Raw genomic sequence first — 25,494 nt, forward strand, 5'->3', positions numbered from 1 at the left:
ATCAGAGGTGGAAATGGGTATTTTGTAATCTGCGCAGCATCACAATGCAGACTGATCTCATGCTAATACACAGCAGGAGAGTCAGCAGCAGGAGGGGAAGCCCTGATCTGAACACTACAGGAAATCTGCATGTGAAAGCTCACAAAATGCAGGGAGACTCGGAGGGGTAGAGGGAAACTTTGCAGGCTACAAGTTTATCATTATATAATGATGAAGAGAAGCTGTGGAAGCCATCTCCTGCTGTGGAGCCAGAGAGAAAATAGAGCACTGAATTATTGGACACCCTTTTTGTAAACTGCACTTGTGGCGGTTTCACAGTATTTGGTCTCTATTTGAGATAATAATGGCCATTCACGGAAAGTGATTTATAGGTTTAATATGAGTCTCAGAGTCTTTTATCCATCTTACCCATTCCAGACTGACCAGCAGTCTAATAAGAGATACATATTTTACTTATTACTCCAAATTGAGTTCATTATTTATCACTTCCTTCTAATATTATGTTAAGCGCTACATTATTTATGCTTATTTATCTTTTCCACTCTCACTGGTGTGTTCTGTGCACTGTCTGCTGGGCCTGTACAGACTTCAGAGGCGAGCCAGACACTATTAGGAGTTCAAGGTACTCTGTCCTACATACAGATGAACCTCATGGAGACAGAGCAACATCTCCCTCTAGTGCCTGCTTTATAAAGAACAGTCAGCACAGAACTGAAAGCAGACGAGTGTTTTTCTCAACCTGGGTTTGTGCTTTTGTTATTTCTTGTACCATCACAAGTTACAGCAAAAGTTTCCAAACACATTCAATAAATTGATTTTGCTCTCTGTTTGAGAATGCACTGATGCACAAACCTAACAAAAACTTTAACACTAGTCACTAATCCCAAAGGACACTCAACTATGTTACTCCTCAGCACAAAAACACATTTGCAGTGTAATGCATTTGTTATGCAGTCTAAAGGTATAATGAGAAAGGCTCCACTCAATCTACAGCAGGCGGTGCTGGACCAAGTGAAGGACCTCGGCCATCCCAACAACGGACTGTTCTCTCTGTTGAGGTCAGGAAAGCGATTCTGCTCCCTGAAGACCAAAACAGAGAGACTGAGGAGGAGCTTCATCCCGCAGGCGATACGGTCTCTCAATCACACCACCACACAGTACTGACCCACACATATGGTTTTTACACACACACTGGACATTCTGGACATTTGTTTACACTAGTGGCCACTGCACAACTACACTGCGTGGTCATCTAATCGAATCACTTTATCACTAAGTCACTTAAATAAATCACTTTAAGCATATTTGCACTGCACAAGACACTTACACATGTGGATTGCACAACCCTGGACATTATATTTCTTAATTACCATTTAGTACTTGTACAGCTGCTGTTGTTGTTCTATATTTCTTCATATATTCTTATACATTTCTATATTGTGTGTTTGTGTATTGTGTATTTTGTTGTACAGTTATTTTATTTTTAACTTTAATTTTTATATTTTATTTATTCTTTCCTAGTGAAATTTACCCTTCATTTTAATTTTCCTATTTATTTCCTATCCTATTCATAGTCGTTTTTTCTTTAGGTCACGAGCAGTTGTCTAAGTATTTCACTGCATATCGTACTGTGTATGTGACAAATAAATTTTGAATTTGAATTTGAATTTAAATCCAAGATCCAATTTAAATCCACACTAGAACTCAGTTTGGGTCTCTCTTTTCCTTTCTTTCTTTCTTTCTTTCTTTCTTTCCTTCTTTCTTTCTTTTTTTACTTTTAATGATTTCTCAAAATACTTTGGATAAACTTATTTCAATTTCTAAAGACAGAGATTTTGATCTGCACACATGAAGCAGACTGACATCAGTCTTGACCGCTCACTCTCAGGAAGAAACTAAAATACTGAAAATGTGCTTATGTAGTGCTATTAAGTGTGAATAAGTTGTGCGAAAACAAACACGCAGTTTTTTTCTGTAAAATTCACAGTTTATAACTTTAATAAAAGTTGCAGTTTGATCTTCACTGTATCACAAAAGAGTGCAGTAAAGACGCACATCACCATATAAATGTTTAAGACTGATCTCTGCACAGCCTCTTCCATCTACACAACACCAATATGACATTTTCTTACTTTAAAAATCAGACAAACCTCAGTCACCTCTCTTAAAGTGCTTCATATTTTACCCCGTCAGTACATTGTGTTAACCAATTATAGCCATTAGCTGCTCACTGCTTGGCTATTGATTTTTATGTTTTGATGTGGGGTAAATTGTACATCTTCACAACACCCTCAGAGCTTTGGTGTCTAATGACACAAACAGTCTAGCAGTAGAAGGCAGTTAGCAGAAATTTAGTAACACAGGATGAAAAAGCAGCTATAACTGTAAACGTGAAAATAATAATATGTAATCTTATAGCAGGACACTTCCTTGTATGTTATCATTTTTAATATCAAATTTCTAGTGTCAAAGATGAAGATTTTATAAAGTTTAATCAAATGATGCTCTGGAGCATCAGCAAGTGAAGAACCCATAACATTTTATGCTTTTGATCTGGATAACTTTTTTAAAAGTTAAATTGTGAAATTTATGCTGGCCTTTCTGGAGGATATCCTCCCTGAGTGTACTTATCAAATTAGTTTAGCATCGAATGCTGAGTGTAAAGAGGCCAACTGGCATTTGGCTCCTTTCCTACATTCTTCTTAAGCTGTCAACCACTTTATCTTTGTTTCAACCACTGCATTTTTAGTCCAGTACTTGTGTAATTTGGCACTTCTCAGCCTCTCTCCCTGTCTCCCCTCTGTATGAATGGCTTCTTGACAGCCACCTTTCCACTGAGACCACTTCTGATGGGACTTTGGGAAACAGGAGATGAATCAAATGCCAGATGCAGGACACTGGATAAAGATACTGTTACATATTGTTTTCATTTTCTGCACCTTCTTTGTCCTCCATTTGATCAGTTTCCTCAAAGTTGTTAAGGACACTCTGCACACCATGTCAATATAAGCCATGTTTTCCATTAATAATTGTTTGTTTTGTGCAGAAATACTGTTTCATGAGTTTTATTAAATTATGTGTCTTTGTAACAAAAAAACTTTGTAAAATAATGCTTTAAAACTGGTTCTTTGCTCAGTTGTTATGCATAGGTTACACTCTTTTATCCATTGAGTTAGGTGGCCAGTGTTAAGTGGCTCGTGCTTAACAAATACACAACAAAAAATAATTTCTCTGAAAATGGGAAGGAAAAGGAATGGACTGAAAATGACTGAAAAGAAAAACTCTCAAAGACCTTAAGAAAACCTGGAGAACTCTTGCTGAAAGCCACTGATAATGAACTGTGGATTTCCGGGCTTATGTAAATGCTATTGTTTTTACCGACTGAGAGTTGGCTAGCTTGCATAGCTACCGTTAATTGTCATGCTAACTTTGTACTTTTCATTGTTGACATTCACTCAAGCAAGAAGGATCACAAAACAGCACCAAACTATATAAGAAGCGTAAAGAAAGAAAAAAAAAATCACGACTCATCAGTAGTTTTCAAATCTGACCTAAAGTAAACACAGACATGTTGCTAACTGTATTAGTTACTTCCTTCTGGGCATGTGAGGTTGTTGATGGCATCAACAGTTGAAATAAATATCTTTTTGCAGTTTTCCAGTAGCCTAGCCTAAACCTAAACATGCAGAACAGAAGTTTGGATTAAAAGTATCTCTGGTCAGCATCTGAAATAAGACATGACAATCCCAGCTTTTGACACATTTAGTTCATATCAGGTATAAATAATACCCAGCACTTCTAATTTCCCCTCTCAGAAAATTTTAACTTTCTTCTTCTTCTTCTTCTTCTTCTTCTTCTTCTTCTTCTTCTTCTTCTTCTTCTTCTTCTTCTTCAGCATCTTCATCTTTTTCTTTGTTCATTTTCCAGCTCAGAGTCCACTCACTGTTTGGCATGCTGTCTTCTTCATGCGTCAGTCCCATATACCGCTGACTCCGGTGCTCCATAGAGAAACACACCACGTCATCATCATCTGGCTTTCTATAGCGACAAATCCTCCATGAGTCCTTCCAAGCTCTCAATTCCGATTCCTCACCCTCTTCGTAAGCCTCATCCTCAGCATCACAACCTCCTCTGTGAGCTACTGCCACCATCCATGACTGCTTCCAGGAGGGAAAGCAGGTGTTCAGTTTGTGGAACTGCAGATGGAGCGGGACATCGGGCTTATGTTTCATTCTTTTCTGTGACTTCTTCACCTTCTTTTCTTCTTCTGTGTTTTTCTCTACTATAACCTCTGCTTCATTTTCTTTCTCACCAGCCTCCTTCTCTTCATCCTCCTCCTCCTCTTCCTCATCCTTGTGATGGTCAGCTTTTTTGTCATTCTCTTTAATTTCTTCTTCATCTTTCTCAAATATTACACCACCTTCCTCCTCGTCAACATTTTCATTCTCCTCTCTGTCTTTACCATCCTCATCACTCTCCTGGTCGTTGTCTGCTTCATCCTCTTCTTCCTTCTCTTCTTCTTCATCCTCGCTATCTACATTATTGCCTTCATTCTTTTGCACATCATCCTCTTCTTCATCTTCATCAGCTTTGTCATCATCTTCATCTTTTTCATCTTCCTCCTTATCTACATTAACTCTACTACTCTTATTTCTTTCTGTTTCATTTTTTTCATCCCCACCACCCTCTCCCTTTTCTTCTTCTTCTTCTTCTTCTTCTTCTTCTTCTTCTTCCTCTCCTTCTTTTGCTTCTTCTTCTTCATCTTCATCTTCTTCTTTTTCTTTTGCTTCTTCTTCTTCATCTTCTTCTTTTTCTTTTGCTTCTTCTTCTTCCTCTCCTTCTTTTGCTTCTTCTTCTTCTTCATCTTCATCTTCTTCTTTTTCTTTTGCTTCTTCTTCTTCTTCTTCCTCTTCTTCTTCTTTTGCTTCTTCTTCTTCTTCTTCCTCTTCTTCTTCTTCTTCCTCACCTTCTTTTGCTTCTTCTTCATCTTCTTCTTTTTCTTTTGCTTCTTCTTCTTTTCCTTCTTTTGATTCTTCTTCTTCCTCCTCTTCTTCTTCTTCTTCTTCTTCTTCTTCTCCACCTTTATCTTTCTTGTCCATCTCTTTGTATTTTTCTTTTTCACATACATTTGTTTCATCATCATTGTTATTATAATCTTCATCTTCCTCCTCTTCCTCATCTACCTCTGCATCTTCATCCCTGCCACCATCATGGTTTCCTTTCTCCTCATTTATGCCATTCTTGTTCTCCTCTTCCTCATCTTCTATGTCTTCCTCCTCCTCTTCTTCCTTTATTTCTGCATTCACTTCCTCTTCTTCGTCTGTGCCTTCCTCATTCAGCTTTTCCACTTTGTCATCCCTTTCATCTTCATTCAATTCACTGTCCTGCTCTTCCTCTTCTACTTCACCCTCATCATTTTCATTTGTGTCTTTTTCCTGCTTCTCTACCTTAGTTTTTTCATCCCCTTCCTCCACCTCCTCCTCTTCTTTCTCCTCCTCATCGTTATCTGTTTCATTGTCATCTTTTTGATTGCCTTTTTTGTTTCCATCCTCCCTTCCACCATCTTCATCCTGTTCCTCTTCATTGTCTTCTTCCTTGCCCTCCTTCTTGTTGTCAGTATCTTCATACTCTTCTTCCTCCTCCTCCTCATTTTCATCCACTCCTTCATCTTCTTCCTCATCATCTTCAGCCTTCTTGTTAAGGGCTTTTTCTTTCTTTTCTATAACTATTTCTATTTTTCTCTCCTTTTCTAGTTTTTTGTCCACATTATTTTTATTGAAAGCTTCCTCCTCTTCAACTCCTTCATCCTCCTCCACACCATCCAGATTTCCATCCTCCTCTTCCTCATCCATATCTCTGTCCTCATTATTCACTCCTTCATCATCCTCCTCCCCTTTGACATATATTTCCTCTGCTTCCCCCTCCTCCTCTGTTTCCTCCTCCTCTACCTTAAACCATCCTCTTGGAGCCTTCCAGGCCTCCATCCACTCAGTGGTGTCTGTCATCTCCTCGTCCAACTCTGATGTGAAGAGGAAGTTTGTAGCTTTGCGTTTTCTCTCCAGCATGGCACTGTGTTGATGATTGGAGTTTACAGAAGCTTTGCACCACCTGTGGATGAAATCACGGTTTGGTTAAATGGACATGAAGAAGAACTTTTCATAGAAATATAACAGTAGAAATAGTAAACCATGTGTGATTCAGGCTAGGGCTGAATCAGTTAGGCCTGGATCAGGTGACCCCGAATCCTCCCTTTGTTATGCTGCAAAAGGGGGATGCTGCTGGGAGATTCCCATGCATTCACATTTCTCACTCACTATATGTTAATAGACCTCTCTGCACTGATTCATAGTTGTTATTAATCTCCAGCTCTCGTCCACAGCATGTCTTTTATCCTGTCTTCCTTCCCCAACCGGTCTCTGCATGTATTATTGTAAGGTCTACCGTATAATACAAAGCTACTTGAGGGGACTGATTTTGTGATTTAGCGCTATATAAATAAAACTGAGCTGAATTGAATTGAATCTGAAGACATTTGAGCTGATTTGCTCATCAGGTCCATCTTTGGGAAGATCACAAAAACAACCAAAAAAAACATGCAACTCCAAAACAGAGGGGTTTTGTAGCTGTTTTGTTTCTGTTTGTGTCACGGCGAGTGGAGTGAGCCGTGGGGAAATAATAAAGGAGGATCTAATTGCAGTAGTGAAGGTGAGGTGGTTTATTGAACACAAAATGCAAATGGAGAAACAGCAAAAGGGACTGAAAACTATTTAAACTGAGAACAACTAAACTACTGAACACAAACCAGGACCTGAACATGAAGGAGGATGAGCAGAGGTAAATGACGACGGACATCATGAAGCATGGTGGATACACAGACAGACCAGCCACTACAATGACAGAAAACACGACCTAAAAACACTCAGAGAAACACAGGGAGATTACAGACAGGTGGGGGACACAGCTGGGAGTGATTAACGAGACGAGACAAGGGAGGTAAACTGAACACGCTCACATGAGACATAGACTTTCACAATAAAACAGGAAACAAGAAACCACTAAACAAAGTTTATTTTTTGCCTGTTTGACAAATTGTGATAGTTGACAAAGATAACCTGAGTAAATGCAAAATTGTTTTTAGATGACCATTTCATTTATTAGGGAACAAAAGCTTTCAAACCTAGGTAGAGCAAGAATTAGAGCAGGCCCTCTACTAACTGGAAGCTTGGTGGTTTGATCCCTGGCTACTCCAGTCTGCTTGCCTTGGGCAAGAAACGGAACCCCAAGTTGCTCTTTGATGCATTCATCAGCGTGTGAATGTTAGCCAGAAAGCATCAGGTGTAGAAAAATGTGCCTGTTTGAAGGTCTGTGTTTTTTGTGGAGTTTTACAAACTATCAAGTCGCCTTATCATAACGCAAGATAACAAGTCTTCATGAATCTTATTACAAATATAGCCCTTTTATGTTTAGCATCAGGTGCAGAACACAGTGGTAACTCACCTGAGCTGCTGCTTATATCCCCAGCAAGTGCTCCAGCTTTTCTGCCGTTCTTCACCTTCCTCTGGAGGAGCTGCTGACAGTAGCCAGGATTTGCTCCATCCTGGTACGCACACATCAGTTATAGTCATCATAACTTCAGCGTCCGCACTGAAGGAACTCTCACTTAGCGTCTCATCATCTGTGAAGTCGTTTGTTTCAAAATCTGCTCCAGACATTTTCCATGAATCCTCCCAGTCAAAGGGTTCATCCTGTTTGATGATTCAAGAGTGGTAATACAAATATTAATAAGTGTTTATCTGATTCAGTGCTCATGTAGCATCTGGCCAAACCATAAAGAGCAGAAATCAACAATACAACAGTCATTGTAATGATCCCCACCTCCTCCTCTAGCTGTTGTATTTGATCAAAGTTGTTGGTTAGGTTTTGTTGGTAGTCAGTCCAGATATGATCCCAGTCCTTTTTCTCCTGCCTGAAGGGAAAGTTCATGATCTTCCAGGTACCAGCCCAAACAGGAAGAGAATATGTTTCTATCGCAACCTTACAAACGTTCTCTCTTTGAAATAGAATATCCCAGTGAAACTGTTTTGCCTCAGAAAGCTCCACCTGGCCTGGACTCTTCACCTGGAAACAAGAAAAACAAGACAACACTGCAAAGTTATCTACAAAATCTGAACAGGATGTTAACTGAACAGCAAACTCTGTTTGATTAAGATCAGGTGACTTGTCCCTTGAAGGATATTTAACGATTTGTTTTGTTTATTTTTCTTCTGACCCTGTTTGGGTGTTTTAGGCACTTTTACATGTATGGCACCTTGGAAGTTCCTTCTATTAAGCTATGTCGTGTAGTCAGGACTGTACCCAAAATATTTCCCAGACCTCAAAAACTGCAGGCAATATTAAATTTTAGTGTTTGTACCTGTTTCCAGGATTGATTCCACTTATGAGCAGGAAACATCCATTCACCCTTCAGTCCGCTTCCCTTTGCTTTGTACTTGCTGTTCTTAGTTAGCTCTATGGTTGTGAACCCTAGAATTCTGGTTTGCAACTCTTGGGCTTTCAGAAAAAGATACTTTGGTGGCTTCAAGCTCATCCAGGAGTCCTTCCAGCAAATTCGAAATGCATCAACCTCTACTTTGCGCTTTTGCCTTCGAAGTCTGGGTGATGTTGACCTTCTCGGAGGAGGTGGTGGAGGAGGAGGCTCGGCTTTGGGTTTGGGAGGAGGAGGGACAACTTTGAATCGAATTCTGGGCTTGTTTTTTTCTGCTTCAGCTGCACCACTTGTGACCCTCTTAAACTCACTCATGCCATCTTTCATCTTGTCTCCATTAGCAACCAGCCAGTGATAGTTCCATTTTGAGAGTAGCCTGCAGATTAAAACAAAAAAACACGCTGGATCAGTGTATATGAATACAGATCTTAGGTACAGAAACATTCATCAGCTGTGGACCAAGGACCAAACCTCCTGGCTGGCGATTACAGGCTGGTCTCAAATTATTAATTAAATGATTTGTGAAAATTAAAATGTATTTTATGTAAAACTTACTTTTTAAAAATGTTTGACCAGAAACAAACTTCTGCGTCTTTTCAAGTCAGCCCAAGCTCCATAAACAAGTACCTTTGGACCAGTTATCTATTGACATTAAAGTTTGATTTTACTGTTGTCTTTGAATGATGGAGGTGATTCAGGAATTCGTAGAATAATGTGATAATAAATTGGGAAATAAATTATAAGATAAAAATCTGAAAATCTTTATAGCTGCATTTTCAAATTTTCAACATTTTCTTTACATTGTACAAAAAAAAAGGTTTATTCTCACAGATTGGTGGAACTTTTCTGCTTCCATTGTTCCTCTTTTTTGTTGTCGTCGGCGATGCTCTGGGCTCTCTTCTCCCACTGGTCTCTCAGACGCCCATTGCTGAATGTTCTCTGCTCCCCCTTTGTAGACAACATCTTGTTACCTGAGAGATGTAGAAATAATAATAATAATAATAATAATAATAATAATGATAAAACAACCATAAGAAGCCTTTAGAGTTTTTTTTCCCCAAATGACAGAAACATTAGGATCCAATCTCTAATTCTTAAGGCCTGGTCAGCTACAGCACTGGAAAAAATGTTGAATAGACCAAATGTAACCCAAAACTTGTGAACTATAGGCTTGACAGTGGTTTCAGCAACTTTGTGAGCCAAATGTGGTCCATATGCTACAATGTGTCTGTTATTTGGTCCATGTCAGGCAAACCCTCAGCTAAGTTGAAGCAGCCTGGTCTTTGGTCAAAACTCATAGCCAAAGAAAATACTGACAACAACAATCAAAAGTATGACTCCCATGAGTGTGGAGTAAAAAAAAATTCCATTTGTTGATTTAAAATGACGTTTGTGGCAGACCTGCCATGAGGGGGGGGGAAAAAGTGGAACAGCTTTCAAGAAAAATGATGAACAATGGATTTTTTGTTTAGAAACAAATCTTGTTTCTCATGAACAACTCGATGATTGCACAATCAACAATTTTGTCTGTGCTTGATTGTGGAGATGCTGCAGGCATGCATGTTTCTATATCTGTAGAACCCAAAAGGTTGATATTTTTTTTTATTCTGTTCATCTGAATGTAGCGTTTTCAGTGGGAGAAACGTTTCGTCCCTCATCCAAATGACTTCTTCAGTCTCAGCTGACTGCAGGTTTCTCAAACCCTATAAACAGTACATTTGCTTAATAACCAGTGTTGGGGAGTAACGGAATACATGTACCGCCGTTACGTATTTAGAATACAAAATATGAGTAACTGTATTCCGTTACAGTTACCGTTTAAAAAGGTGGTATTCAGAATACAGTTACTTTGTTGAAATAAATGGATTACACTGCGGTACTTTCCTGTTTCATTTTGTCGCGGGTCAGGACTGTTTGGGTTTTGTTTGACAGCTACGTTCTTTTGTTCCAGGCGGCAGCGTTACGGTTGCCATGGTTACAGGGCGACGCTCTCTCTCTCTGCGACTGTGTGTTTCCTGGGTGAGAGAGCGCCTTTTCGTTGTTGTTGTTGTTGTTGTGCTAAGCTAACAGGCAGAATGCTACAAGCATAGCTCTAAAGCAGTGGTTCTTAACCTGGGTTCGATCGAACCCTAGGGGTTCGGTGAGTCGGTCTCAGGGGTTCGGCAGAGCCTCCACTGCGGAGGTCGCAGAGGTCCAGCCACGCCCGAATTATCTTGTAAATTTGTGATGACACGCCCCCTTCTGGCCATCACTGGCTGCAGACGATCATGCTACACTGCTTGGCCAATCAGGCCTGCGGGGAATGTAGCGCGCGCAGTAGTCAACATGTGAATGTCGTGGTAGTACTTCGCGTGATTTTTTTTTTTAACATTTTAATCCATACTAACTATGCCGGGCAAAAAAAGAAAGTGGTTGGACGAATATGTACAGTATGGATTTACATGTATCACGGAACGTGATGGGAGTGAGCGTCCTATCTGCATGATTTGCAACGCCAAGTTGAGCAACTCTAGTCTCGCACCGGCAAAACTAAAGGAACACTTCTTGAAGCTGCATGGAGACGGGGAATACAAGAACACAACACTTGCTGAATTCAAGGTGAAGAGAGCCAGATTCGATGAAAGGCCCACTCTGCCTGCTCTTGGATTTGTACCCGTTAACAAACCGATCCTCACAGCATCGTACGAAGTTGCTTACCTGATCGCAAAGCAGGGCAAGCCACACACCATTGGTGAAACACTCGTGAAACCAGCCGCGTTAAAGATGGCAAATCTGATACTCGGAACAGCGGCCGAAGGTAAATTATCACAAATTCCTCTTTCAAATGACACCGTCAGCGACAGAATAGAAGACATGAGTAAAGACATCTTGGCTCAAGTAGTCGCCGATCTGATTTCAAGCCCGGCAAAATTCAGCCTTCAGCTTGATGAGAGCACAGACGTTGCTAATCTAAGCCAGCTTACTGTTTTTGTGCGCTATGTGAAAGATGACATGATAAAAGAAGATTTTTTATTTTGTAAGCCTCTTACAACAACAACTAAGGCAGCCGATGTGAAGAAGCTTGTGGATGACTTCTTCCGAGACAACAATCTTTCATGGGACATGGTTTCTGCAGTTTGTACAGATGGAGCTCCCGTCATGCTGGGAAGAAACTCTGGTTTTGGTGCGCTAGTAAAAGCCGATGCACCACACATCATTGTGACTCATTGTATTTTGCACAGGCATGCATTGGCAACAAAAACCTTGTCCCCAAAAATGGCAGAAGTATTAAAAACCGTGGTGGAATGTGTGAACTATGTGCGAAATAGTGCTCTGAGGCACCGCATCTTCAGTGAGCTGTGTAAAGAAATGGGCTCTGAATTCGAGGTACTTCTGTACCATTCTAATGTTCGGTGGTTATCCCGGGGACAGGTGCTGAATCGTGTTTTTGCCATGCGTGTGGAATTAGCCCTGTTTTTGCAAGAGCACCAACACTGTCATGCAGATTGCTTCAAAAATCCTGAGTTCATTCTCATTTTAGCGTACATGGCTGATATATTCGCAGCTCTCAATCATCTCAATCAGCAGATGCAGGGTGGTGGAGTCAATATCATAGAAGCGGAAGAACACCTGAAGGCTTTTCAAAAAAAGCTAACGTTATGGAAACGACGAACAGAGAACAACAACTTTGCAAACTTCCCCCTTCTGGACAACTGTGTAAGTAAGGTCGAAGATGTGTCTGGAATCTGAGATGTTTCTGTATCCACGGAACTGAAGCAAACAATTGCAACGCACTTAGATGAGCTTGCAAAGTCTCTCGACAGATATTTCCCTACAAGAGAGTCATATCCAGCATGGGTGAGACAGCCGTTCACGTTTGCTGTTGAGACAGCAGATGTCAATGATGAATACCTTGACGAAATCATTGAAATTCAGCAGAGCCAGGTTCAACAGCAACTCTTCAGAACAACAACACTCTCAACGTTTTGGTGTCGACAAATGGACAAGTATCCAATTATTGCTAAGAAAGCCCTGGATTTTTTTATACCATTTGTTACAACATATCTTTGCGAGCAATCCTTTTCGACGATGCTGGACATAAAAACGAAGAAAAGGAACAGACTTTTCTGTGAAAATGACATGAGACTGGCACTTTCCAAGGTGAAGCCACGCATATCTGAACTGGTCTCTCAAAGGCAACAGCAGAAGTCACACTGATTTGCAGGTATGTAATTTGTTGTAAGTTCATGCATTGTGTTGGTTTTGTTCTTTGAACAAGGTGATGTTCATGTACGGCTCATTTTGTGCACCAGTAAAAAAACATATCTATGTCTTGAATTTGAAAAAAAAAAAAATTCACTAAAGAGGGGTTCGGTGAATGCGCATATGAAACTGGTGGGGTTCGGTACCTTCAACAAGGTTAAGAACCACTGCTCTAAAGAATGTAGCATCATGTTCAGTGTAGTCCGTGCTGCTGGGAGAATGGACTGCCATACACGTTATGGGTCTGTGAGCGCTAGGAGGGAGAAAAAGGGGAGTGGAAAGGTACGAGCAGTCATCGAGCAAAAACGGGAGCTGGAAGCATGTAAATATAATAATAACCACTGCAGCCAAGAAGAGTGCCTGACTAGCCCAGTTGTAAGTAAGCTATTAAGACTCGACTGTACACTGTGTTCGTGTTTTCCTCCGAAAACAACAAGTTCCGTTGGAGCAGCCTTTCAACGCCTCTCTCTGTCTGTCGCAAGAAAAGTTGACCCACACAACAAAGTAGAGCTATTTTTCGGCTACCAGCCGACAGGGACCCCGCCGTATTATGCTGGGCTTACACTGTGCGATTTTTTCAGTCGCGCGATTCAGCTCCTGCTCAAACTGTACGATTGACTCGCAGGGGTTAGAAGTTCATAGGTCACGATGCAGGGTCTCACACTATACGGCCCGATGCTCTGATGCGACCTGAGTGCTCACACTGTGCGTCCATAAAAATGAAGGTTATAACAGAAATTCTGTCGCTCGCTCTCCCTCTCCGTCTTTCACTCACACAGACACACCACCACCATCAACTTTGCTAAATTGCTAATGAAAAACATTGGTCAGGCAGCTGTGATTGAGCAGCAGTGTCGATCCAACTATTTTCACGGTTGTTGTGGTCGTGATAATTTTGTGAGGCCACATCGAAAGGGCTCGGATGGTTCTACAGGTTGTGCCTCCATCGCTTGTGTCCAGATCACACGCTGCACTGCCGTGCTACGCCGTCTTTTTCGCTGACATTTGTGTTTGCGCGTGCGCAGTGTGGCAAACTGCGGTGACACCCTCACGACCAAGCGATTGATGATCGGGAGCTGGTCGTGAGGTGTCAATCGCTTCTCGTTACCCCACGTATACTACACGATGCACGACGCACGATGAAGGCCAAAATCGGGCCGATCGCCAAAACGATCGCACGACTCAAAAATCGGCTCAAAATGGGCCAAAAATCGCACAGTGTGAGCCCAGCATTAGTCAGAGGTCCCTTTACTACAGTTCGGAGTCGCGGAAATTCAGTAATAGTAATAAATCACACAGCAATAGTACATTCACGTTGTTGTAAAAAGCATGATAGTATTGTAGCGGGTCAGGGCTGTTCGGGGTTCTGCTTGTACAGTTATGTTTTGTGTATGTTGCCATGGTGACGGGTGACGCCCTCTCGCTGCGACGGTGTGTCCTTCCGGGGTCAGAGGGCGCCCTATGTGTGTTGTGGTTGCCGCGCTGAGCGGTTAGCTAGTGGCAGTGTGTTCTTCTGCAAATGTAATAAACGGCTGTGCTCCCTGGCTAGCTCACGGGAAGCAAGACCAAACGATACCTCCGTCTCCTCCTTGTCTGAACTCGCCACAATATATTAAGTAATCCAAAGTATTCAGAATACGTTACTGTCATTGAGTAACGTAACGGAATAGGTTACAGAATACATTTTGGGGCATGTATTCTGTATTCTGTAATGGAATACATTTTAAAAGTAACCTTCCCAACACTGTTAATAACTGAAACCAGCCCACTGAATGAACAGTGGGCTGTGAGGTTGTTCATTCAGTGGCAGTCAGCTGAGACGGAAAAAGTAATTTGGATGAGTGACGAAATGTTTCTCCTACTGAAAATGTTACGTCCAGATTAACAGAATCAACCTTTTGGGATTTACTTACGTGGATGACTGAGCATGCATCAAAATATTATTTGTAGAAGTACATTATGACTCATCACAGGTATTTTCTTACTCCTCTGTATGTTATATGGAAAAGTGTGACAATGCTCCCTAGCAAATAGAAGACCTCTACTTCTTGTTTGAATTTAAAGTGAGTACTTACAGCATCAGGTCACAGGACATTTAACATTAGCTGTACTTGCTGTTCATACTGAACTTGGAAAAACTGGAAATAATTTGCAGCCAATAAATGTAACGAGCTACAAAAAACTATGAAACTGCATTCTGTGATTCAACTGGAACATTTTAAAAGGTTATATTTGTCTATCTGCAACTAGTTTTGCATATGTTTTTCTTGATTTGTGATCAGTGTAGCTGTTTGTCTCAATATTTGGACTGTTTGTTGTACACGTCTCTAAAAATAGATCTAAATTTCAATGAGACTATAAAGGATTTAATAATAACAATAATGCGACAGCGGTAGGAAGAATGTGTACATGCCAGACTGGAATTGGATGTCTGTATTCCTCATTTAGACCCTGATTTATCCACTGGAAACTGATGCAGGAAATTGAGTTCCTTAAAAGGTTTTGTCTCTTGCAAAGGCACCTGTGTTGAAAATGGGGCTTTTTTTTTTTTGGTGTGCTGGTAAAGAATCACCAGAGATCTGTTGATTCTTTTACTTCTTCCTAAAGTACATCATGGGCTACTTCTGACTTTAAGTGTCATTAGTTATTCAAGATTGCAGGAAAAAAAATTAGACGTATGCTGCACATTCTTGGAACAATGCGCCTCAAAATGAAAAATGTTACATAGATTATTGTTATTAACTTTCTTGTGGGGTCTTGCGAGATACTGAGACACAGATTTCTATCTGGTCTCAAAATGGAGATCTTTGGAGTGTAAGGTAAATATGTTAACAACTGCACCATGGAGCATCATTTGGTTATTCATTACAACATTTATTATTAAAACGAATTATTAAAATATCCTTTCCAGGTTTTTATTTCTTAGTTCAGATGTCATATTGTCTACCTTGACTGTATTCCTTGAAGTTTAGTTTGGTTTTTCAGTTTGACTGATTAATTTGACACTTTACTGTTTTCCCAAGTTATACTGCAATAATTTCAAAGACATAGACTAAACTTTGAAGTAGTGAACCTATTCAGAAGATCATCACAATTCCCACAGTACACAAACACAATACAACCCAGAAATGTAGCACAACATTTGCAGCCTATAAACACAACACACCAAATGTCCATTCTTTACCTTGTTTTCTCTGTATGGCTTTTCAAAATATGTTTCCAGTTTTGAGTAATCAGTAAATTAAGTTGCTAATACACCACTGAGCTTATCTAGATAAACATACTTTCATTCCGTATTGAATTCAGAAACGGTATTCGATATGAAACCGTTCCAACATTTTAAATTGGTACTTAAAAAGTAATCACCACCCAGTCTCCTCTTAGATACATACCGATAGTTCAACACAGTTTTGAGCCCAGCTTTGGTCCAGTTCTCAGTGCAGCGTCTTGTTGAATACTGGCTCATGTAACTGTGACACCAGACCACCACTTATGCTCTAAAATTAAACTCAGCTCTTCTTCAAGGAGCGACAACAACAAAACATCACAACACTGATTCAGGAAAGATGGAGATTCTGTGTCATTTAAACATAATAATAATGTCAGTTTGTTCATTTTAATCTGAAAATGTGTATATGTTAATGCCTTTGCTGTCAGTCAATGGTTTGTACTCTTCAGTTCATTATGATTCAAAAATAGAGAGAGGCTTTCACTATTTAAATAAAATGAAGATTCTCAACATTTTCTAGAAATAATCAGTCAAATTATACACAGGATATGTATATGATACTTTGATAAACTACAATAATATGGACAACCAGAGTCAGAGTTACAGTGAACTCAGAAAGGTCCCCGCCTTTAATCTGTGTCTGCTTGAAAAACTGACTCTGGACTTAGCAGTGTCTGTGTAAATAAATGAAGCATACTTAACAGACTAATGGTGAACTAAAATTAGAAAATGACCTCACATCTCCTTCACCACCTCAGTGTTCAGGATTTCCCCATCGGACACTTAACAAGAATCAAATGACAATAAACTCAAGAAAAGAAATGACTACAGGCCTGGAAGGGTTACAAATATAAATGAAATGAAACCTTTCCAAACATACCACAGATTGCAAGTATCAGCTATGATTATCTAGGCTAAAGATGCATATCTCTCTTTATTTTTGACACAAAGTTAAAACTGTTATCCGTCCTCTCCTCGGAGTCTGAGGAAGTGGTTAACAGTTTTCATTTTTCTTTGTAAGTTGGAGGATGCGGGGGTATGAGAACACACAGGTTTCTGAGTGCTCCTGTCCTGACTAAACTTTTGTGTTGAACTTTTAGGTTTTGTCAACAAAATTGCTTGGTTAGTAAAGTAATCCTGCCACAACTGGTGCAGTGCAGATATGAGGACCCAAATGCAGGACAAAGTAACAAAAAGGGAGCTTTAATGGCTGATAAAAAAGTTAAATATAAACTAAGTCTAAAGGATAATGATACAGAAATTCAGAAACACAGAAAATCACACAGAATTGTGAAAAGTACAGCACAAGAGAGAACCGCGAATCAGCAAAGACAAAAAAAGGGACTTAACATGAACGGTGGACTAATTACACCACAAGAAACAGGAGGGAGCATAAAAAAAAGCAACCATCAACAGGCGAAGAGAATCAGGGAAACAGGGGGAAAGCTAGACAGGAAATAAAAATGACACATGGCACATAAAGGACTTTCAAAGTAAAACAGGAAATAACCAACAGAGAACTAACACAGACATGTCAGTGAGAAAAGAACACCGGGGGACAAAGGTATTAACACAGTACTACAATTGCTCAGTACATAAATCAGAAGAAAAGATATGACAATAACTTAAACGCAGCACTATAATAATCATAAAGTAAAAAATGGAAACAAAGACTTAATATCACATCAATTAAAACTCACAAAAGAGATCAAAAGAAACCAAAAATCCAAACACTAACCAAACAAACCAAAACTTAAGTTCATTAAAAGAGAATCCAAGTTCAAAAACACAAAACCATAGCACCATGACCAGTGTTGGGACTAACGCGTTATTAAGTAACACGTTACAGTAACTACGTTATTATTGTGGTAACGAGCATGGTAACTAGTTATTATGCCAAAATCAGGAACGCGTTAGTCGTTACTGGGATTTAGATAGGGTCGTTACTCGTTACTTCGTGTGGTGGCTATCGCGGAGCTTCCACAGATTCAGTAACATTAGCAAATGGTGGAAGCCAGCAGGTGGATGAAGGAAAAGGGACGCAGAAGGAAAAGAGACCCGAGGCGGCCGCCGGTCCAAGTGTGAACTGAACTTCAGGTAAGAAGTTATGACCTGCAGTCTCTCTGGGTCAGATATGAACCAAGTTTAGGTGGAGTTTGTTTTCGTTATTCTGACTTTTTCCATACTGCGTGCTAGCTAGCATGACGGAGTTTCTATACAGCTGGGTGGGTGCTATGAAGTTAATGATGTTGAACTTTATTTTGTTCATAAGTTATTAGAGTTGCCAACCGTCCCGTCTGGTATTCAGAGAAAATATTACACGTTTCTTATTGAGGTGAAAAGTTTGCCCCGGACTTCAGCTACAATGGAAAAGGCACAAAGCTGGAGTTATTCTGTGTCTTTGCTGCACAGCTGCCTCTTCTTCTCTCATCCTCCCCCCTCCCTCTCCCGTTTCTACTTCAATCATGAAAACTGATCAGTGATCAGCTGATCGGCTCTCTTGTTTGTTTATCGCCCACTTTGCGCCGAAAGAGGAAACCAGCGGATGTCGCGCTAAACAACAGCAGCACGTTTAAGCTTGATCAGCTATTGTTAGAATTTATTTAATATTAATTTCTAGTATCAGCTGATGTTTGCTGGAGCCACAGCTATAAAAAAGCTGCTGATCATGATATGGTTTGTATATGTGGTGAGAGGGAAACATGAAGATGAAACCAGGAGATGTCCTTACTGGATCATCAGAGCTGAACAGGTGATGGAGAAGGAGGTTTACCTTTTAGGTGACATGAATGAGTTGAAGGGAAGTTATGAACTGTTTCTGAGAGACAAATAACACCAGGATCCTTTTTTAGGTAGCTGACAGCTGGTAACTGTGCAGGGGCGGGTCTAGCAAAGTGTTGCCAGGGGGCCATGTAGGGCATTAACAAGGAGAGGGGGGCACAAAGAAATACTTTTCTTTCTTATTCTCATTTAAAATGTCTAGCTTTTAAAAAATAATTAACTGAATCTTACAACAAACGATTGATAGATTGATGCATATATACCATCAAGACAGTGAACATCACTGACACAACAGTGTTTGTTTTCATTCAAAGGCTTTATGATTTTTCCTATAATGGTGGGCCGGTCTCTAGTCAAAATGCCCGGGCCAATTTTCTGTCCCAGTCCAGCCCTGTATGCAGCTCATCTGCAGTCTGGTGTTACCTACATCTTCCTATTCAGAAGGCAGAATTTCCGAGTTCTGAGTACAATCGAACGCACCACGACTGCAGTTTTTGTGTTGGATGTAAAAGGCACACATGACGCTGTGACGTAGGCTAGAATCATGGCAGCAGTCAATGACGGTCCAGGCGTGGGATTTCTCTCGTGGAAATATGCACATTATCTTTTCCTTTCTATTGGTAGGTGGCACAGTGCACTTGTGGCAAGTAAGCAAGCTAGAAGACTGGCAAAGTTATGGAAGAAACACATTAACAAGAGAATTCTGAGTAAAACCAAAGTTACTTTCCCTAGTAACTAGTTACTTTGAAAGTAACGAGTAACTTGAAGTAACTGAGTTACTTTTGAGAGAAGTAACTAGTAATATAACTAAGTTACTATTTTAAAGTAACTTACCCAACACTGACCATGACACATGCTTTGTAGTGGTGCTAATAAACACTTTCACAATGTCTTCAAAAGACCTGAAGGCAAACTTCTCTCATATTCTGTACCTGATGAAAGATGTTGCTTTATTGAAGCACAGTACAGGAATCAGAAAAGTTAGAAAAGCAAAAAAGGAAATAAGAATAAAGCTTGGACTGACAATCAGAGCTCCTGGGCTTGAGAGGATTCAAATCTTACTTTTAGTCGTTATTGTAAAGATTAGATCAACGTCTGACCAAAGTTGCCTTTTGTTACTTTTTGCATTCAGGAACATTAACTTATTAACGGATAATGTTGGGTTTTTAATTTGAGCATATGTCAAATATGCTCAAATTAGGTCTTTCAAATAATGCATTTATTACAGTTTTCTGTTAGTGGGTGGAAATTATTTCTCTGAGGTCTAAGTCATCAGGTGCTAATCCTGTCCCACATTTGGAGAAAGGTAAACAGACTATTCTGGAAAAGTTTTTAATGTTTGTGAAAATGGTTGTTCTCCTTGATCCCTAATTGATGAGACCTGAGAGAAGAAATTCATAAAAAACAAGCTTTAATTACATAATCTGACTGCCCAGGGTTAGAGTTCAGGTTTGGGTCATCACCAATGGTGATGTAGACCTGAGAGGGTTAAAAATGTCTTTTAAGTTTTGCTTTTATTAATGTAATACTTTTGTTATTGTAAGACTTGACAGTCCAAGCAGTTAACCCTGGGAGCCTACATTACCCACAGTGCAACTTGACCAGTGGCATGTCCAAGATAAGTGTTTTATGCTTCTAGCAGTATTTGAGCCTTGAGCCTCTGTGTTATAGTCTAGCCCTAACTTACAGATGCACACAGACATGTAATGTAGCTTTCTTCATTCGGTATCTTTAGTATTTTTTTTCTTCAACAATCTAATTGAAATGAATTATATGAGTGACTAATTCATTACAATATACAGGAAGTTCAATAAATGTAAAATTAAAAATAACAATCCCAACTTACCTGAAGTCTTTCTGTGTCTCAGATGTTTTATTTAAATCCCCTCTTACATGTAACTCTGCATTAATGTGGACCACAGTTTGTGTTCACTACTGACTGTCAGTGTCTGCGCCTGTCTGTCTCTACACTTTACAGCAGCTTCAGTGGTTCCTGTCTTACTCTCTCTCTCTCTGTTTTCAGTTCGTTTCTGCTTTTAACTTTTACCAGCGTACACTCAGTGTGTCCCGTGTCTCTGCTCTGTGGTGAGAAGGCTTCCCTTCTTTGCTATTTTTACATCATACGCTAACAGATCCAGAGCTCTAAATTTAGTTTCAGGGTGAGGCAACAAGAAACAGGACAGGAGCAGCCGGCTGCATGGAAATACAGAGAAGTGACATGAATTGTGCACAATCGAAATGGATTTTTAATTAACAGGTGCAGCTGCATAGACAAACAGGACAGCTGTTTGCAAGTGTTAACCAATCAGAAACCAAATGGTTTTTGAATCTTTAACAGCTGTAACATGCACATTTACTCCTCCAGAGATTTCTCACGCCGCCTGGCAATCAGCCAATCAGCACAAAGAGTCTGAAACACCTCTCCATATCAGACTGCAGGCATCCAGGCTCCCGTGGGAAAAGCTGGGTTAACTGTCTTCCTGACAGTTGGAGTACTTGGAAGTGAAACTGTCCTGCTTTACAAAATTGGTTCTAGCTTTAAAAAAGGTGTCAAGTTTGTGGGAATGAAAGCTAAAGGAGACTGTGCCATTACCCAATTAATTTAAAAGCTGCTAAGTGGGAAAAGATTCCAGTTTCCTCCATAATAGCAGTTTGTTGGCTGCAACTAAAAAATAAAGGCAATACAGGAGTTTCACCAAGGTTCCCACATTAAAATGTTCAGCTTTACAACAGAAATAAACAGATATGTCTGTGAAGGTTCTCAGTCATCCAGGTCATCGTAGTCAAAGGAGCTTGCAAAGAAAAGCGTCTGGACTTCTTTAAGTTACTTGGATACGTTTCACCTCTCATCCGAGAAGCTTCTTCAGTTCTAAGGTCAAATGGTGGAAATAAACAGACTAACAAAAGTTTACAACCTGATAAAAAAAGGTTTCTGTGGAGTGTTCCTGCTTCATAACAACAGTGAAGTGACATATCTTTTCACAACTCATGCTTGAGTTAACTTGGTCAGGCCTAAAGGTAAGGGTGTGACTGCTTTAAATGATTGTCATATCTATGCAAATGCCACAGACTGGTAGGTAACCATCTGGAAACCACCAGTCAACTGAGAAAAATGTACTCTTCCTAGCTGGTTGGTGAGTAGTTCCTGGCCCTTGCCAGGCAGAATAAATCATAAAGAGGATATGTCACCAAAAACATCCTTGTGATCGGTATTAAATTGCTACAGTCACCTGTAGCAAACCAGAAACAGAACATGATCTTCAAAATAAAAGATGTGCCTTGCTACTGTCAGCACTCAGTCAACACATTTCAAAAGATCCAGTGTTTTACTTCCAGTGTTTTCAGTACTGCCTGTACAGTAGCTGCCAAATGTTTAAAGACAAGTTTGTTAGCAGCCAAACCAACTGCAGTCACCTAGCAATGACCTCTCCCTCCACCCTGCCTCACCAACCAGTTTGAGAATAAACAGTTTTCCTTCATGACATTTGGCCATGAAAACCTGGGCTTTCCAAGGTGGATGGGTGACTTAATAGTGTCTACATTCACCTTTTATGGTCTATGAGGTCAATTCCTGTGAAATATTTGTGAGGTTTCAATATTTAACATATACTCTGATGGGGCTTTATTTGTTGACGTTGTCCACCCACCTCACCTTTTGTGTCACCTCTAGATTTAGTGGTTTATATGATCTGGATAAACTGTCTGTTTGTTTACAGCCCTGTGTGATTTATTTCTAGTGATGTTACCACATTTCTAGTTATTAACTTGTTGAAAGCATTATAGAGTCCACAACATCTCATTTCTTCATTATTTATGGGAAACTTCCTGCTGTTTAGACTAATAAAGGTTTGTAAACAACTATTTATACTTCAAGGCCACCTGAGATGACCGAAATAAGGCTGCAAGGCTCAGTGCCGTGTAGTGTGACTCAACAAAATACACTGTTGACATATTTTCTATTTTATCTAGGGATTGAGAGTAACGAAGTTTCTATTCTCTGTATGTCCTGTACATGTGGCAGAATTGACAATAAAGTTGACTTTGACTTTGACTTTGACTAAAGACTGATGGCATCACCAGAACTGTCCAATGACTTGTTTGCTGGGCTGCTCATGTGACCATGTACTTCCTACACATCTTACTGAACTCTCTATACATACTGAAGTTACAGACCAGGTATTGGTGCTGCTCTCGGGTCAGGTTTCAGTGAGGTCAGACAGCAGCAGGAGTCCGCTCCACCTGTAATGGGATCCTCAGATCATCCTGCTGCTGATGACAGAAAACTACAGAAGGGCAACACAAACTGATGACCAGACAAACAGGCTTTATCACGATTTCTACAATAAAAACTGATTTAATGTGAAGGAGTCTTCACTAAGTTATAACTGCTGTGTATGTACAGTATTTCTTGATTCAAATCAAATGTTTCTTTAATGAAGTTGTTTGCTAAGATTACTGCTGTTTTATTGTGTTAGTTTATCAAATAACAAAATGGCAGAACATGTGGGTGGTTACACGTGTATTTTTTCCCACTCATAAGTTTTTTCCAGGTTTTGAAGAGATCATCAAAAGAGAAACAACACTCTGTGGTGTCATTTAATTAATACGACGTTAACTAATTTTATTAATTTCATCTTTGTATCAGTGTACTAAAAGTCCTTGTTACTAAAAATATCCTTTCAAGTCTGACCTGGCAACAAATGCAACAAATTCTTTAAACGTGTTTTACTCTATATTGTCAAAAGTATTCACTCACCTGTTCAAATTATTGAATTGAGATGTTCCAATCACTTCAGTACAGGTGTATAGAATTAAGCAGCTAGGTATGCAGACAAACATCTGTGTAAGAATGAGGCCATGTAATACCACAGAGTGGGGTGAGTCGATGCTGATGGGGATAGCACAGAGGTCACTACTTTCTGCAGTCAATCACTACAGATCCAAACCCCATGTGGCCTTCAGATTATCACAATAATGGTGTGTAGAGAGCTTCATGGAATGGGCTCTTTATGGCTTTTGTGCCAAATGTAAATGTTTGGTGGAGGGGGGGCAGAGACAGAGGTAGACAGAGCAGAGACCGCAAGCCATTCCAGGTCTTTACATTCAATATCAGTGTCAGACCTCAGATCACATCTGGAAAAATAATCCCAAATTCCCATAAACACTAAACCTTGTGGAGCCTTCGACCAACATCATATTAAAGCCTATGGATTGAAAATGAGATGTCACTTAAGTTCATATGTTTGTCAAGGCAGATGAGTGGATTGCCAGTGTAGTATATATATAAGCCAACCAATAAGAAAGTCTGAAGACATAGAAATACTTACCAGCAGCATACAGAGAACAGTAATGTTTCCACAAACTGTAAAGCAGAAAATAAATCTGTACACCTGTGACAGGGGATTTCTAAGAATCACCCTACTGTTCTTCAGCTTGAGACACCTAAACAGGTCAGATACGTACACAAACATGACAGCTGTGTGCAAGTGTGAACCAATCCTGAGCCAAATTGTTTCTAAACCTTCTTCCTGCTGAAACAGGCACATTTGTTATAACGAGGGTCCAAACGGTACCTCTTCCACCTGACCTGTTTAGGCATATAATCCAGTCTTGTGTCTCAGTTTTCTGGGTCAACTGTTATTTCTGTGGCGCATTCAGAAGTGTAACCATTTCAATCATTTAATGATTGCACCTTTCATGCATATACAGAATGCAGGCCGAATCTGTCATGGTTCTGTATTGGAAAAACACTCACCCCATCAGTAACTGGTTGTGTTTGGACTAGAAAAGATTAACATGTTCAACAGACCAGTTCAATCAAGTCATCACTTAATGACATCATTTCAGTCACTTCAAAAAAGGTACAATGTCACTGTCCGTCTCACATACTGACAGTGACACCATCACAGTTTAGTCCCATTATCTCTCTTTTCTGTCTCTCTGTGATTTTACCAACTTGTGAAGTACATACCCAAGTTTTTAGCAGGTAATAAAAGGGGTTTTTAGAAATGTACTCTCTGCAAACAGCTACCTGTTTTTACCAATAACAAAAAAGATTAAAATATAATCTGTGACAGTGAACTGTTTGTTGGCGAGAGAGCAAGAAAATTAGCTGCAAGTGTTGATTGTGCTGCAGATATTTTTATCTAGTTTAACCATTTTCATGTTGGCACTGAGATATTATTATGAAATTACTAATTCTGACTATAATCTCATTAAATTATTATAACAGTCTTGAATGATAGAGTGTGTTACAGCAAAGTAGTCTCAAGAAATATATCAAGACAACCACTAACAAGAACAATCATAACTTTATTTATTGCTGTATCATCTTTATTGTAGTATAGGTACATGATTCAAAAACAACACAAAAACCCTCAAAACAAAGAACATAATACCCTCAACGTAATAATAGCAACAGATTTATATTTTCATGCTTATATATTTTTAATCAGGGGAAACAATAAATATGTCTGACAGCATTAAAACTCTAAACTTCTGTCATGTTGATCCTGTCCACTAGGTGTTCTCAGTGAGCCTATTTCTTTTATAAGCATGGCAGTCTATAAGTGACCTGCCTCAGCAGATGCTATTATCAGCTTATATATTTCCAAAACATGTATTTTGTAAACATCCAGATTTCCTGTCTCCTTGGCACTCAAGAGGTCTCACATGAGTAACTTATGCATCTGACCTATTATTTAAAGCAGGTTATTTTTAAAATAGCAACAGTGTCGCTCTTAATTTTAACTACAAA

The 25,494-nt window shown here is 39.8% G+C and overlaps 1 protein-coding gene across 2 annotated transcripts; it reads right to left on the minus strand.

The window, feature by feature from the left end:
- Positions 1-1,980: 1,980 nt before the first annotated feature.
- On the minus strand, positions 1,981-20,807 carry LOC101477873 (uncharacterized). 2 transcript variants are annotated; one of them, XM_076886258.1, is made up of 6 exons: positions 20,584-20,807; positions 9,315-9,456; positions 8,414-8,861; positions 7,876-8,118; positions 7,498-7,745; positions 1,981-6,108 (listed from the first exon to the last, which is right to left on the minus strand). In XM_076886258.1, the coding sequence occupies exons 2-6, from the start codon at positions 9,446-9,448 to the stop codon at positions 3,822-3,824; spliced, it is 3,360 nt and encodes a 1,119-aa protein (XP_076742373.1). In that variant the 5' UTR covers positions 9,449-9,456; positions 20,584-20,807; the 3' UTR covers positions 1,981-3,821. The 2 variants fall into 2 exon arrangements, with proteins under 2 accessions (XP_076742373.1, XP_076742372.1); XM_076886257.1 differs by lacking the exon at positions 20,584-20,807 and adding an exon at positions 16,120-16,180.
- Positions 20,808-25,494: the final 4,687 nt, after the last annotated feature.

This window comes from Maylandia zebra, linkage group LG7, assembly GCF_041146795.1.
Source record: "Maylandia zebra isolate NMK-2024a linkage group LG7, Mzebra_GT3a, whole genome shotgun sequence".
NCBI classification, from domain to species: Eukaryota; Metazoa; Chordata; class Actinopteri; order Cichliformes; family Cichlidae; genus Maylandia; species Maylandia zebra.